The following is a 15,550-nucleotide window of genomic DNA, read 5'->3' as shown; positions in this document are numbered from 1 at the left end:
CAAATTACCACAATGATCTGTATCACTACTTGTGACAAAACTCATCAATCAGTAATAGGTCATCCTTCCCTACTCCCACCCCAACCCACTCAACACAGCTAACTGATTAGGCAGATACTGACAATGTTACCAGAACAGTAAGGCTGCATGAAGGTCTCCAAAGGGAAGGAGGCTTCTGCCTGGCCCTTAGGTATTGAGTTCATGTCACTGTCACAAGGAAGGGAGGGAGGGAAGGAGGGAAGGAAGGAGGGAAGGAAGGAAGCAAGGAAGGAAGAAAGGAAGGAAGGAAGGAAGGAAGGAAGGAAGGAAGGAAGGAAGGAAGGAAGGAAGGAAGGAAGGAAGGAAGGAAGGTTGATTTAGGACACACTGAGACCAAGAAAGTTTAGTAAAGAAGACAAAGTGGATGGTATACACCCAAGCAGGCACATCTGGTAATAGATGCAATCAATCCTCAGATTTTTTTGTAGAAAAAGTGGGCTGGGGTTTGGGCCAAAGCCATCTAAGGAAAAATTAACTTTATTCTGGACATTATTTTTTTGTTACAGTTCTGTCATTTGGGCCTAGAGATAATCAGTGGGTCTGTTTATCAAACAGGCCATTATGACACCAATATCTGAGTGTTTCTTTAAAAAACTAGTTCTTCCAGGTGTTTCTCTTCAAAACAGGCATCCATCCCTGACTCTTTACTTTGTAACCCCTTTTATGATTAGACTTACTGCCCCATGTTTTTTTGGTTTTTTTTTTTTTTACATGATGTGTCTGTTTTAAAGATATTCTTACTCACTTCCCAGAATGTATTATTTGGGCAAGTAGGCAAGGCCAGAGGTAGAGCTGCTTCTCTGCATTGAGTCTCTCTAGTGGACCGCGTGTTGCTGATTAGTGAGAAGTGTGAAACACTAAAGCAAAGACAGTAGTGTCTGGCCCTTTAGTGAAGCTGTTGGACCACATAGTGGTTCTCTGTGATTTTCTGGCTCCTGTTTCCTTGCCTCATTTTCCCTGATCTATACTGCCTCAAAAGACTGCTGCTCGCTTTTCCTAGAATGTGACTGTGTGTGTACTGGGGGACGGTGCCTTTTGGCTATTCAGTATTTGTGGAGCAGGTGCATAGTCTACATGGCATTTCAAGTTCTTCTTCCTACCAGCCTTCCCAACCTTCTCCTGGACAACTTGGTGTCTCCTAATGTACCCGTTGCTTTCTTATTCCCATAACTGTTCATACCATGACTTTCCACTTACTTATCTGCCTCTCCTTCTCTGCCCAACTTTTCTCTATCCTTTTAGCTCCATCCAGGCATTACTTCCCCCAAGCCTCTAGTTCTGGGTATGTCCTAACACCAGTATCACCTGGGGTCCAGAAGTGCAAATGATCGGGCCCCACCTATGTCTCACTATGGTTCTCATTTGAGAACCACTACTTGTGCTCTCCTCAGCACTAATCTTGCCTTCCCACAGTCATTTAGGCTCTTCACCCTGCTTTACATACTGCCTGGTCCTTTGTGACCTTGGCTGACGTGTTACCTACTCCCACCTCAGTTGGACTCTCAGCTCCCTGCAAGGAGAAACTATATGCTCAAGTCTATACCGTCTGCTATGCTCACTCTGAGTCTGGTACCAAGCTTCACAGTGTTGGCTGACCCCTGAATTCTTGTTTTAAGCCATCTTACTATTAATGACTTCCTGGGAAATTTTAAGGGAAGCACAAGTGGTACAGGCCATGTCCTTGAACTTCAGATTAAAAAAAAGAACCTTACCCACGTGCTGGGTGGCTCACGCCTGTCCCCCTAGCTATTCGGGAGGCTGAGATCCAACGATCGAGGTTTGAAGCTAGCCCAGGCAAGGAAGTCCATGAAACTCCTATCTCCAATTAACCATCAGAAAACTGGAAGTGACATTGTGGTTCGAAGTGGTAGACCACTAGCCTTGAGTAAAGACAGCTCAGAGGCAGCACCCAGGCCCTCAGTTCAAGGGCCACAACCACCCAAAACAAAAACAAGCAACAACAACAAAAACCTCTCTTCCAAACAAAACTGTTTCCCTCAAGTACCTTCCCCAGGCTCACTGAGCCTGAGTCTTCATAGCATTAAAGCCTCCTGGTTGATAACAGCAACGATGATTAGTCATTTCGTCAGACACTAGCTGGGGCCCTTCTTGCTAGAAGCTGTTTTGCTGCCATGCTGCTGAGTTCTTTGTTAATGGCAGAGTATTTAGGTGCATTAATAGGCAACATATAATCGTGGCTCAAGCTTGTAATCCCAGCACTCAGGAAGCTAAGGCAAGTGGATTTCTAGTTCAAGGCCAGTCTGGTCAAATAGAAGGACTGTCACAAAAAAGAACAAAAAAAAAACACCCAGATACTACACAAGGGTTGTAGAAAAATGTTTTCTTTTCCCCCCCAAGCCTGTGTGCCAAAGATGTAGTAATAACTGTTGTGGCCAGGCTCTGAGTCAATACTTGCCCGAAAGAAAAGCAGAACCGTAAATCACTAAAAGAGTTGGAATGGGGCTCAGTAATGTTCCGAGAACAGGCCCCAAATACTGCTGTTTCTGCTTCAATTGTGGAAAAGAAAAACTATAGGGGGTGATCCTGCAAACCAGAGGAACTAAACTTAGAACCAAGCCAGATCCTTGTGACCCTAGAAGAACTAGCTCTGAGGAAAGTTCACAAAGACCAAGACCTGCGGGGTTAGTAAAAGCCTAAGCAATGGCAAAACATGAAACCCAGAGAACTTCTACGTGCCCTCTGCAAGGGGACTCCAAACCCCAAACCTGAATTCTGCTCGTCTGACTTAGATGTAATATGCAAATTACTAGGGAAAGGTTAGTAGTTCGGGTGTTCTTTCCTAACCACGCGAAGGTGCTGGATGTTTCACAGCACTTGTCCTGCCTCTAGTTGAACATGGGTTGCATTTAATAATTCAATGCTGGAGTACCACTGTCAAGTGTAAGGTGAAGGATGTGAAGAATCAATCTCTCAGTAAAGTGCTCGCCTTGTATATGTGAAGGCCTGGGTTCGATTCCTCAGCACCACATATATAGAAAAAGCCATAGTGGCGCTGTGGCTCAAGTGGTAGAGTGCTAGCCTTGAGCAAAAAGAAGCCAGGGACAGTGCTCAGGCCCTGAGTTCAAGCTCCAGGACTGGCAAAACAAACAAACAAAACAAAAAAACCCCCAAAACCTTCACTGAAGCTTGTCTACATCCATTAGATATCTGATGAATCAGAACCTTGACCACACCAGATACAGGCTTGCTAAATTTAGTTTTGCATTAGCAAACACACAAGCTCAGAATAGTCCACAGAGCTCTCATCTTACCCTTACACAGTGGTTCTCCTAAGACTGCTTTCCACCCTGGCCAAACGGGCCAAGGCAGGGAAGGGGTGCTGCAGCTTTAAGTCATTGTTAAAGGGGCTGGCCTAATGCTAAAGTAAACTTGACAAGACACACACATACACACACATACACACACACACTCTTTATCCATACCCCTCCACAATGGGAGCATGAAATTAGCCCTGGATCCCATTTCGTGTGTTAGAAGTCTCTGCAGGAGGGGCCTGACACGTTCCACGGTCCTTGAACCACAGCCCGCATTACTCAGCCAGCTAAGTCTAGCTTCCCTGAATCTCCAGCTTCTCTCTAACAGATGTGGCCAACGTCTATAAATAGAGAGCAAGCAAACTGGCTCTGTCAATCTTCTCATTCTCTGGCAGGACAGCGTATTTTACAATTATAAAAACATGTATGTCTTCATCACTATAACATTATTACATAACCCATGACTTTCTCTAGGGGAAGAAGTTTATTCGTGTCTCTGTACCTTCCGATATTTGTGGATCTTCAGACTTTATTATATTCACAAAACAGAAGCCATACCTTCCAGACGAGACAAAGGGACTACAGCGTGCCCAGCACTGTGCTAGGCACATAGAAAAATGAAAGAAAACTTGCCTTCTTATCAAGTCCAAGCTGAAAGCCAGGTGCCAGTGGCTCACACCTGTAATCCTAGCTACTCAGGAGACTAGGATCTGACGACTGTGTTCAAAGCCAGCCCAGGCAGACAAAGCCATGAGACTATCTCCAATTTACCAACAAAAAACCACAAGCAGAGGGATGGCTCAAGTGGTAGAGTGTCAGCTTTGAGTGGACAAGCTAAAGTGCAACACAGGCCTTAGTTTCAAGTCCCAGTACTGGCACAGAAAAAAAAAAAAATCCAAGCTGGACGGGCTAAACCTGTGAGGCCTGTGCACAGGGCTCTCCAGAGGTGGGGATGGTGACTGGAGCGCTGGCTCACCATCGCGCTTCTGACCATGGGCCATTAGCAGACACGGGTGGGTTAGATACTCTCATGCCTTCCTTGCGTGCCCCCCAGATAGTGGCGGAGGTCTGAAAGATGCAAATCGTCATCGACATCCCCCCCCCAACAACTGGAAATACTGAGTTTCACAAATTAGCTAACTGTGTATGCTGAATCCTTCAGAGGTAAGTTTCTCCCACCTCCCACCCTCTACCTTCGAGAACAACAGAAGCAGAACAGTACAGATCAGCAGGCTTTACAAATAAGTCACATTTTAATTACCCAGCTTTGGCAAATCAAGTTCACAGCTTTTTTTTTTCCTAGGCTGTTTCTCCCAACCGTGTGACCTACTACGTCTTCCATGTTTTAAAGAAAACATGTTCCACCTTTCTGGTAACCCACAGCCAAAATGTATCACTTTAAAGAAACACAGTCATGTCCAAGATTATCAATCAGCAGAACGATGGAGAACCTGACCAGACCTTCGGGAGGAGCAAAGGCGGTTCCTTTGCTACCAGGAATGCTTAGCTACTGAGCGGCTGCCCCCACAGTGGCTCTGGAAGCCCCTCTCCCACACACCGGTCGCAGGTGCCATAGTGATTGTCTGGGGTGCCCAGAGCAGGTGTGGCGCTTACTTCTGCTTGTGGTCTAAGCCTGGAATTCTCTCCATGAAGAGAGTGCGTTCAGAGCCCGCACAAGGCCAGAACCAATTCTCAGCCTGTGTGCCGGCACCATCCATTTATGGAGCCAGGCCTGGGTAGAGCCAAGACAGTAACTGCCACAGAGAAGGTAACAACTTACATTACAGGCATCAGCCAAAGACTGGGAATGTGGCTTGGTGACATGCATGAAGCCCTGGGTTCGATTCCTCAGCACCACATAAACAGAAAAGGCTGTTAGTGGCGCTGTGGCTCAAGTGGTGGAGTGCTAGCCTTGAGCAAAAGGAAGCCAGGGACAGTGCTCAGGCCCTGAGTCCAAGCCCCAGGACTGACCAAATAAAGAGAAAAGTGTCAACAGAGATGGAACCAGGATTTTATTTGTGGCACTTTCCACTGGTCTTTAAAAACTTTCCTTTTCGAGATGAGCTTCTCTGGGGCTGACTCAAACAGGACATGGGGGAAAGAAGGCAGGGGGGACTCGCTTGGGGGCAGCGCTGAAGGGCAGGGAGCAGCCAGCGGCCCTGGGAGTAAAATGAGGCGCGCAGGACTTGCACTGCCGAGCGCGCCACACCCTCTCCTGCCGCTCCGTGCTACTATTTTGGCAACCATCTCTGTTTGGCTCTCAGACACAGGGGACACTTGCCTAGTGCTCGGGGCGCCACTGCGCTGGCATCTCAAATGGAGTCTTCTCCTTGGAGAAGGCTCGGGCAGGAGAGGGCCTCACCATGAGCTCATTTAATGTGTGCTCACTGTCTCCCAAGGGCGCCCTGGGTCTTCTCTCTCACACTCAGTGCCCTCCCTCTGCCCCCTCCCCGTCCCCACCCCCAGCAACTCAAGAGAGGGTTTGTTTTATCCCTACCACAGCAGGAAACCTTTGCCTCACTTTACAGTCTAAAAATACACGGTGGTTTTTCAATTCTTTGTAGCCTGAGCTCAGAAACTTCAAAAGCAATGCCCAGAGCATTGTTTTGGTTGGAGACAAATTTGTGGGCCACTGAGTTTTTGCCTGCCTGCCTCCTCCCTCCCCAGCACACTCAGGAGCGCCTCCTTTATAACCCCAAAAGCGGCACAGCTCGAGGTGCAACCTCCTTGAACGGGGACAAAATCTCCCACCAAGGAAAAACTGCCCACAGTTGTTCGCAATTAAATGCGAATGTGGGAATGCTATAAAAAGCTGGCAGGAATGGCTGGAATGAACTCACAGACCTCCGGGATTCATTCTACTCCCATTCCTAAAACAAAAACAGCATTTGAGAAACATTCACGTTATTTCCCGGATACTTCTCACTCCCTCCCGTTGAAAGAGAAAAGATTTTTCTTTAATTCCCCATTCAAAGCTAAAACCAAGGGGACCCTAAAAACCAGGCAGGCGGCCAACACGAGAGCAGAATCTTGGCCCATTGTGACTGACTTGAGTCGGGCAGAGTCTCAGGTGAAGAATGCTGAGCATCTGTTAGTTAAACCGAGCAGGGGTAACTTAGTGCTCTTCGTCAGAAGAAAGGCCTTCAATTTCATCTCTGTCTCCCCCGATTGCCATCCAAAACGCTTTGGCCACCTGTGGAGAGAAGCACGCAACAAGTTTTAGGCAACATCTGCTGCCTGATTTTCAGTGTGTTTCATGCATCACACCTTGAGCTCAAGGAAGTCTAAAAGTCTCCACGCGGCCCTCCAGCAACAGGTACCGAAACCCTCGAGTACCTTTGACCCAGGATGTCCACATCAGCATTATGCTAGGGACACGATCGGGACATGATCAGAGCTTCATACAAACGAGATGGATAAGGATATGCAGCTTCATTATAAAGAAGCAAGAGAACACACGCACTGTGGGCCTCAATGTCTAAAAACAAACTGGACATCTAATGGACTGACAGCGTAAGTTTCCTGTCAAGAACATGTGCTATGATGGTAACAATAAAACACAACTAAGACTGGGTCTAGACCAATAGTCAGAAAGGCAGACATCTTTTTCAATGAAGTCCCAATATAAATCAACATACATTTGAGATATCTTAGTTTGATTTTAGTAACTGTTTTACTTCTGTGTTCAACTAGGTGTAAGTTAGTCCAATGAAGAGCTCATGCAGAGAGGCTTCAGAAGTGCGCACATGTGATAGGTAATTACATTATTATACAATTATATTATGAAAAGCAATGGGGCTTTTGTAGACACTCAATAAATACCCGACTGTTGAGCTCACCTTTTCTGCATGCAACTTTCTTTGCTCGTGAGGAAGCGTCGCGGCTTTGTCTAGGGGGAAAATATATCTTGAGAAATTTGTCTAATGGCAATGGAGAGTCTGGGATGTATAGGTGTTCCAACACTAGAAGACGGGAGATGGGTTTCAAAGACACGCTTATGATGTAGCCACTGCGGCTGTTAGGAAGCTCAGCCTCCCAAGTTTGCCAGATGGGAATGAGGTGAATAAAATGGTGGGGTCTTACAGATGCTGTGCTAATGAGATAGTGAAAGAAAGTGGGGAGGTGGGGGCTCAAGAAGAAGGGAAAGGAAAAGGAGAATGAAGAAAGGGGATTTTGCCCCCTGACAGAGGATGAGACAGTCCCAAGAAGAGGCATTTTCTGAGGCAGCTGAGACAAGAGCTCAGAATCCAATCTAGCAGTAACAGAATATAAGCCCACTAGATAGAGTAAATGGACATCGGGATGCAAATAGGTTTGACACATGGAATACATTACCTTTCATTTCCTTTAACTTTGAAAATAGTCTCTCAAAATTCTCCAAATCTCCTCCTCCAGTGGTAAGACTGGCTAATTCCTGAATATCCAGATCTAACATGGGATCTGAAAGAAGAATCCATCACAAGTTATTTATATATGTGTAATATATATGATGGCGAAGGCAATCAATGCTGGCTTTGATGCAGGCTGATGGTGGAGCATTTGATATGTGTCGACGTTATAGTTGTTAAAACCTCACTGTGCTAGGTTTCCCAGAAATGAGTCATAGTTTACTCGGGTTATGTAAGGAACACTATGTCTGTCCTTTCACTTTTTTAATGTCAGTCCTGGGACTTGAATTCTGCTTGGGTGCTGTCTCTGAACATTCATGCTCAAGGCTGGAGCAACTTGAGCCACAGCTCCACTTCTGGCCTTTTGCTGGTTAATTAAGAGCTAAGAGTCTTAAGGACTTTCTTGCCTAGGCTGGCTGGCTTTAAGCCTCCATGTGCAGATCTGGGTCTCCTGAGTGGCTGGGATTACAGAGGCGTGCCACCAGGGCCCAGCTTGTCATTTCCTCTTTATAAGTAAGAAAAGGATGGCTCAGAAGGGAAGTCACGTGCTCTCTGTTACAGCGGCTCAGTGGACAGCTCTAAGGGCCACGCTCACTCCAGGCTGAATCAGGTGTGCTGATTCAAGACTCACGTTCCACTTCACAAGTCTGTTCGTCTCCACTACTGACATGCCAACAAATAATAAACTACTCTATAAACCAACTAGGACAGACACCACCATCCACGAGTTAAAGATGAAAACAAATCCCCATCTAAAAAGTGAGCTCACCTACATTACAGCAAGCAGTTCAGAGGTGGAGCGGACTCAAATTCTTATTTCTTTACTGTATATCCTTTACTGTGTCTGCGTGACTTCTTCCTCAAAGTTAGATTTTATTCAGATTGTAACCCCTTCTCTAGCCTAGGCCCACCACTTTTTTTTTGTTTTTTTGGCCAGTCCTGGGGCTTGAACTCATGGCCTGGGAGCCATTCCTAAGCTTCTTTTGCTCAAGACTAACATCCTACCACTTGAGCCACATCTCTACTTCTGGCTTTTTTGGTACCTTAGTGGAGATAAGAGTCTCATAGGCCTGGTATGGTGACTCAAGCCTGTAATTCTAGCTACTTAGGAGGCTGAGATCTGAGGATCACCGTTGGAAGCAAGTGGGGGCAGAAAAGCCTGTGAGACTCTTATCGACCACCATGGGCAAGGACTCACATTCACTTAGGATATCCTATTTTCTTCCCTTCTGAAGTGCCAGACTTTGAAGTCAGGCCCCACTTTACCAGGCGAACCCCACTTTACCACGCGAACCTGAGATAAGCAGGCCCTGTGAGCAAACCCAGGACAAGCCCATTAGGGCCCAGTCGGTCAAGAACTCTAACCTCTGGGAATGCTTAACGCTGACTGCCCCCAGAGTGCCTCGAGCCCTGAGCCAATCAGATTTGTACCTGTGTCCTAATCTTGCTTGCTTGAACACCTGATTGTTGTAACTTTGTTTTTTGCCTTTATAAGCCCTGTGTAATCACAGCTCGGGGCTTCCTCCTAACCTCCGCTGTGTCGGTGGGGAGGATGAGGCCCTAGTTGCAGCTCGCTTGAATAAAGCCTTGCCTTGCTTTTGCATTTCGGAACGTCTGAGTCTCGGTGGCCTTCTTGGTGGTCGTCTTGCGACTTGGCGCAACATTTGGGGTTTCGTCCAGGATCGCCCCAGAGACCCCCGAGACCCCAGACTCCAAAGGTAAAGAAACAGCGCTCTCATTTGTTTGTCTTGTCCTGTAATTTGTCTGTCTGTCTGTTTTGCTTTTGCTTAAAGGGGTTCTTTAAGGGGTTGTCGAAGCGGACGCGCTTACTCGGCAATGCTGGGGAGACTGGGGGACGCCCCAGACTCTCTGAGTCCACTTGGGTCCACTCCTCCTGCACCCTTGTGGGAGGTTGGGCCAACTTAGGTCTGCTCCTGCTGCTTAGCAGGAGGAGGCTTGTGGGCCAACCTAGGAGATCTCCAACTCATAGCTTTTCTTATTCTCAGGCCTGTGTGTTGTTGGTTTTTTTGTTTGTTTTTTTTAGCCTTCTGAACTAAACATCTGATCAGATCTATGGGTAATGTTCTATCTTGGGGATCTCCATCTAGCCCCCTAGATTTGACCCTAGCTCACTGGAGGGAAGTCAAGGAAATAGCTGAGAACAGAGGTGTGACCCTTGAGGAAAAATGGATCACCCTGTGTAAGTCAGAATGGCCCACCTTTGAGCGAGCTAATTGGCCACCTGAGGGGAGCTTTAATATAGTTAAGATCAGTACTTTACAAAGCCTGATCTAAGCCCCTCGTTCAGGCTATCTAGACCAGATTCCTTATATAGACCCCTGGAGGGAACTAGTTGACAAGGACACTCCAGCATGGGTTCGGCCTTTCTTACTGACTCCCTTCTCCACTTCTTCCCCTACCCCAATATTCATTCCAAAGACACAGGGTGAAAAGAGAGACCAATACTGGCCATTTTCTACTAGTGATCTTTACAACTGGTGTGCCCAAAATGCCCCCTTTTCTGAAAAAAACCCCAGGATTTAACTCGCTTGCTTGAAACCATACTTTTCACTCACCAGCCCACTTGGGATGATTGTAGACAGCTTTTACAGGTCCTTTTCACCACTGAGGAGAGAGAGCGTATCCAAGAAGCGGCCCAGAGACTTATCCCCGGCCCCACCGGAGCACCCATCATGAATCTTGCCTTGATTGACACCTATTTTCCCGAGACCCGACCAGCATGGGACTACAATACGGCTGAAGGTAGGGAGCGACTCCTTGTCTATCGCCAGGCTCTGCTGGCAGGTCTCAAGGCGGCGGCTCGCCGACCTACCAATATAGCCAAAGTTTATGATATCAGACAGGGAGAAAGTGAAAGTCCGGCAGCATACCTTGAGCGGCTCATGGAAGCCTTTAGACAATACACCCAGGAATCTGTTCAGATGATACTTGCCTACGTAAATCAAGCCGCACCGGACATAAAGCAGAAATTGCAGGCTCTAGACAGGCTTGGTGAAAAATCTGTTAGGGATCTAGTAGCAGTGGCGGAAAAGGTTTATAATAAGAGAGAAACAGGAGAACAAAGACAGGAAAGGAGTCTGGCTAGACAACAGGCACAATACAAGAAGGACCTCAGGGAAATCCTGACCTCTGTGCAGGCAGGAAACTTTAGACAGTCCTCCTCTCTAAGTAAGGAGCAGGAACCCAAACCCCAATCAAGAATGGGGAAGAATCAATGTGCCTATTGCAAGAAGGAGGGGCATTGGATCCAAAACTGCCTAGACCTAGCCAAGAAAACGGAAAAACAGAAAAGAGTGTTGGCAGCCTTAAAGTTAGCTGAGGACAGTGACTGAGGGAGTCGGGGCTCAGACCCCCACCCTGAGCCCAGGATGAAAGTGGAGGGGAATCCAGTCATGTTCATGGTAGATACAGGAGCAGAAAATTAAGTATTACGAGCCCTGAGAGGGCCGATATCCACTAAAACAACATGGGTCCAAGGTGCGACGGGCACTAAACCCTATCAATGGACTACTCGAAGAACAGTGGATTTGGGAACGGGCCAGGTAACCCACAGTCATCCCTGACTGCCCCTATCCATTGCTTGGACGTGACCTCTTAACAAAAATGAAAGCTCAGATACAGTTCATAGGCAGTGGGGCTTCTGTGACGAACTCAAGAGAAAAGCCTGTTAGTGTACTTATTAATAACTAGCAAGTTAGAAGAAGAGTATAGGCTATACCAGCATCCCAAGCCTGAATCTCCGGAAAATGAGTGGCTACGGGCGTTTCCCCAAGCATGGGCAGAAACGGGGAATGGGACTGGCAAAACATCATCCTCCAATCTTTGTGGAACTCAAAGCCGGGGCCGACCCAGTAAGAGTTTGCCAGTACCCTATGTCACTAGAAGCAAAGAAGGGGATCACTCCTCACATCAGAAAATTGCTAGATTTAGGAGTTCTAAAGCCCATCCAGTCAGCCTGGAATACTCCACTGTTGCCTGTAAAAAAGCCTAATTCTAATGATTACAGACCAGTGCAAGACTTGAGAGAAGTTAACAAGAGAGTAATGGACATTCATCCAACAGTCCCAAAGCCGTATACCCTGCTGAGCTCCCTGTCACCGAGCCATGCGTGGTATACTGTGTTGGATCTAAAGGATGCTTTCTTTAGCCTGCCTTTAGCCCCACAGAGCCAAAGCTACTTTGCATTTACTTGGCACGACCCTGAAATCAGGATAAGAGGTCAATTGACCTGGACCAGGCTGCCTCAAGGATTCAAGAATTCGCCTACCATCTTTGATGAGGCGTTACATGAAGACCTGAGTACCGCTCCAAAAATACTGGAATAAGTCTATTGCAATATGTAGATGATTTATTAATAGCCGCTCCAGACAAAAATAGCTGTCTAAAGGGAACAACTAGGCTCTTAAAGACTCTTGGCAATTTGGGCTATAGGGCCTCCATTAAAAAGGCACAAATTTGTAAACCTGAAGTCTGGGCTTCATATTGAAAGAGGGCAAGCGTTGGCTGTCAGATGCACGTAAAGAGACTGTGCTGAAAATCCCTGTGCCTAAGTCAGCCAGACAAGTCAGAGTTCCTGGGAACAGCGGGCTTTTGCCGGCTGTGGATACCTGGGTTCGCAGAGATGGCCAAGCCTCTATATGAAGCCACCAAAAACCTCCCAGAATTTCACTGGACTGAGCAGATGCAAAAAGCCTTTGAGACAATCAAGAAAAGCCTTCTGGAAGCCCCTGCTTTAGGCCTACCTGACGTGAATAAACCATTCACATTGTTCGTGGCTGAAAAGAAAGGAATAGCAAAAGGAGTGCTCATCCAGCCAATTAGGCCCTGGAAACGACCAGTCGCCTACTTGTCAAAGAAATTGGATCCTGTTGCTGCTGGGTGGCCTCCATGCTTAAGAATAATAGCTGCAGTAGCCCTCTTGGTAGAAGATGCAGATAAGTTGATTCTGGGACAGAACCTGACTGTGGCCACTCCACACGCTCTAGAGGGGGTGCTACAACAACCGTCCGACCGGTGGATGAGCAATGCCCGCATGGTCCACTACCAGACCTTGTTACTTAGCCCGGCACGTATCAGCTTCTGTGTACCTACAGCATTAAACCCAGCAACTCTGCTGCGGGATCCGGATCTGGAAGCGCCCCTGCATGATTGTGAGCAGATCCTGGCCCAAACACATAGCCTCCAGCCAGACCTGCTGGCTTTGCCGCTATCACATGCAGAGCACACCTGGTTCACCGATGGCAGCAGCTTCATTCGGGATGGAAAAAGCTATGTGGGTGCGGCGGTTACTACAGACACTGAGTATGGGCGGAGGCACTCCCCCAGGGAACTTCTGCACCAAGAGCAGAACTAGTGGCACTAACAAAAGCTTTACAGATGGGAAAAGGAAAGAGACTAAACATCTATACAGACAGCCGGTATGCTTTTGCCACCGTACACATCCATGGAGCCATCTACCAAGAGAGAGGGCTACTGAGAGCCGAAGGAAAGACCATTAGAAACAAGCAGGAGACTTTAAGTCTCATCCGGGCCTTATGGGAACCAGCAAAAATTGCCATTAATGCACTGTCCGGGTCATCAAAAGGGAGTTGATTCAGTGACTAGAGGGAATAATCTGGCCGACCAGGCAGCTAAGGAAGCAGCCCTTCAGCCCAGAGCAGAAGTATTGACTTTAGTAGACCCAGGGCCACGAGCTTTGCCTCCTCTGCCCCAGTATTCCCAGGAAGACTTGGAGTGGATGGGGAGGATTCCCATGGCCCATAAAACCCCGGACAGAGAAGGAAACAATGACTGGTGGAAAACTTGTGAAGGGAAACTTATCTTGCCACAAGGGCTGGGTAAAGGGATCCTTAAGAGAATCCACCGAGCCTCTCACATGGGAACCCGAAGGATGCAGGACTTGCTCCGACACTCCAAAGTAAAAATTAGACAAGGAGATCAACTTACTGAAAATATTGTTAAAAATTGCAAGGCCTGTCAGCTCACCAATGCCCTCAATCAACAAGTTACTAAAGGAGCTTGCCTCCGTGGGGATAGGCCAGGTGTGTATTGGGAAGTAGATTTCACAGAAATTAAACCTGGAAAATTTGGATACAAATATTTGCTAGTTTTTGTAGACACCTTTTCAGGATGGGTTGAAGCCTATCCAACAAAGCATGAGACTGCGAATGTAGTGGCTAAGAAGATCCTGGAAGAAATCCTACCCAGGTATGGCTTCCCATCCACCATTGGGTCGAACAACGGACCGGCCTTCATCTCAAAAGTAAGTGAGGGAATAGCCGCTGCACTGGGGACGGATTGGAAATTGCATTGTGCTTACAGACCCGAGTTCAGGACAGGTAGAGAGAATGAATCGGACTCTAAAAGAGACCTTGACTAAACTGGCCTTAGAGACTGGCGCAGACTGGGTGTCACTCCTTCCTTTTGCTCTGCTTAGAGTAAGAAATTCTCCCTAAAAGCTTGGCTTTATTCCTTTTGAAATAATGTACGGTTACCCCCCGCCCATTATCCCTAGCCTTCAGACTGAATTGCTTGCTGATTTGGATGATGCTGAATTTTTGTGTAAATTTGATTATTTGCAGCTCGTGCACAAGAATATGTGGCCCCAACTTAAAGCATTATATGATTCTGCTTCTGTCCCTACCCCCCATTTATTCAGACCAGGGGACTGGGTGTTCGTCTGGAGGCATAACCCCAAATCCCTAGAACCACGGTGGAAGGGACCATATGTGGTGCTACTGACTACTCCCACCGCCCTCAAGGTAGACGGCATTGCCACTTGGGTCCATTGCTCCCACGCCAGGCTAGCTGACCCCTTTGCTCTGGACGACGACTACCGTGGTGGAACATGGGAGGTCTCTAAGCACCCGACTCAGCCGCCTTCGCCTCAAGAAAAAGTTAAACTGAACATTGTTATAATTTTCTTTTTGTCTTCTACTACCCTGGCTAGTGTTGTTACTTTGGCAGCTCACTCCAAAGTGAGGTGACCCCCTTATTTTAGGTAGTTTTGGGCTTGCTCAGGAATATGGGTATAGCCACCCAACCCTTAGAGCACAGCTGAGAAGTTTATGTATTATTTTGTTGCTTACATTTGGATACTAAACACTATACAGCTAATGGTAAATCTGCATAGCTGAAAGTTAATTTTCAGTTTGCAGTAATCCTGCAGTCCCTTGGTGAAGTAGACTAAGGCTATAGGTTCCTGGCTAGGTAAGGTCAATGCCCCTCAGTCAGCCTGAAGAAGCTACAGAAGATGGATGATCTTCACCCATCAGCCCCCCCTTAAAACCAAGGGACCAGAGTTTTGTTTTGTTTTGGCCAGTCCTGGGCCTTGGACTCAGGGCCTGAGCACTGTCCCTGGCTTCTTTTTGCTCAAGGCTAGTACTCTGCCACTTGAGCCACAGCGCCGCTTCTGGCTATGTCGTGCTGGGGAATCGAACCCAGGGCCTCATGTATCCGAGGCAGGCACTCTTGCCACTAGGCCATATCCCCAGCCCCCAGAGTTGTTTTTGGTTACTACTTTGGGCCCTATTGGCCCATGCCTTATCTCTATATCATCCCCTAGACATGCAAGCCATTGAAATGGACAGAATGGAGCCATGATTGGCTCCCAAGGTACCAAAGAGAAAAGGAGGAAATGAAGTGCCAGACTTTGAAGTCAGGCCCCACTTTACCACGTGAACCTGAGATAGGCAGGCCCTGTGAGCAAACCCAGGACAAGCCCATTAGGGCCCAGTCGGTCAAGAAGTCTAACCGCTGGGAATGCTTAACTCTGACTGCCCCCAGAGTGCCTCGAGCCCTGAGCCAATCAGATTTGTACCTGTGTCC

The 15,550-nt window shown here is 47.4% G+C and overlaps 1 protein-coding gene across 3 annotated transcripts in view; it reads right to left on the bottom strand.

Annotated features, from left to right (window-relative positions):
• Window positions 1-5,311: 5,311 nt before the first annotated feature.
• Window positions 5,312-15,550, bottom strand: part of Aagab (alpha and gamma adaptin binding protein) — a 37,615-nt gene continuing 27,376 nt past the window's right edge. For 2 of the 3 annotated variants that reach the window (XM_048332047.1, XM_048332048.1), the window contains exons 8-10: window positions 7,650-7,754; window positions 7,154-7,203; window positions 5,312-6,507 (exon numbers count right to left, since the gene is read on the bottom strand). In XM_048332047.1, the coding sequence (XP_048188004.1) occupies window positions 6,430-6,507; window positions 7,154-7,203; window positions 7,650-7,754 (233 nt within the window). In that variant the 3' untranslated portion in view covers window positions 5,312-6,429. The remainder of the gene's footprint in view (window positions 6,508-7,153; window positions 7,204-7,649; window positions 7,755-15,550) is intronic. The other variant, XM_048332049.1, reaches the window with a different exon arrangement.

Source organism: Perognathus longimembris, chromosome 23 (genome assembly GCF_023159225.1).
Source record: "Perognathus longimembris pacificus isolate PPM17 chromosome 23, ASM2315922v1, whole genome shotgun sequence".
Classification (NCBI taxonomy): domain Eukaryota; kingdom Metazoa; phylum Chordata; class Mammalia; order Rodentia; family Heteromyidae; genus Perognathus; species Perognathus longimembris.
This window is presented reverse-complemented; position numbering and strand designations above follow the sequence as displayed.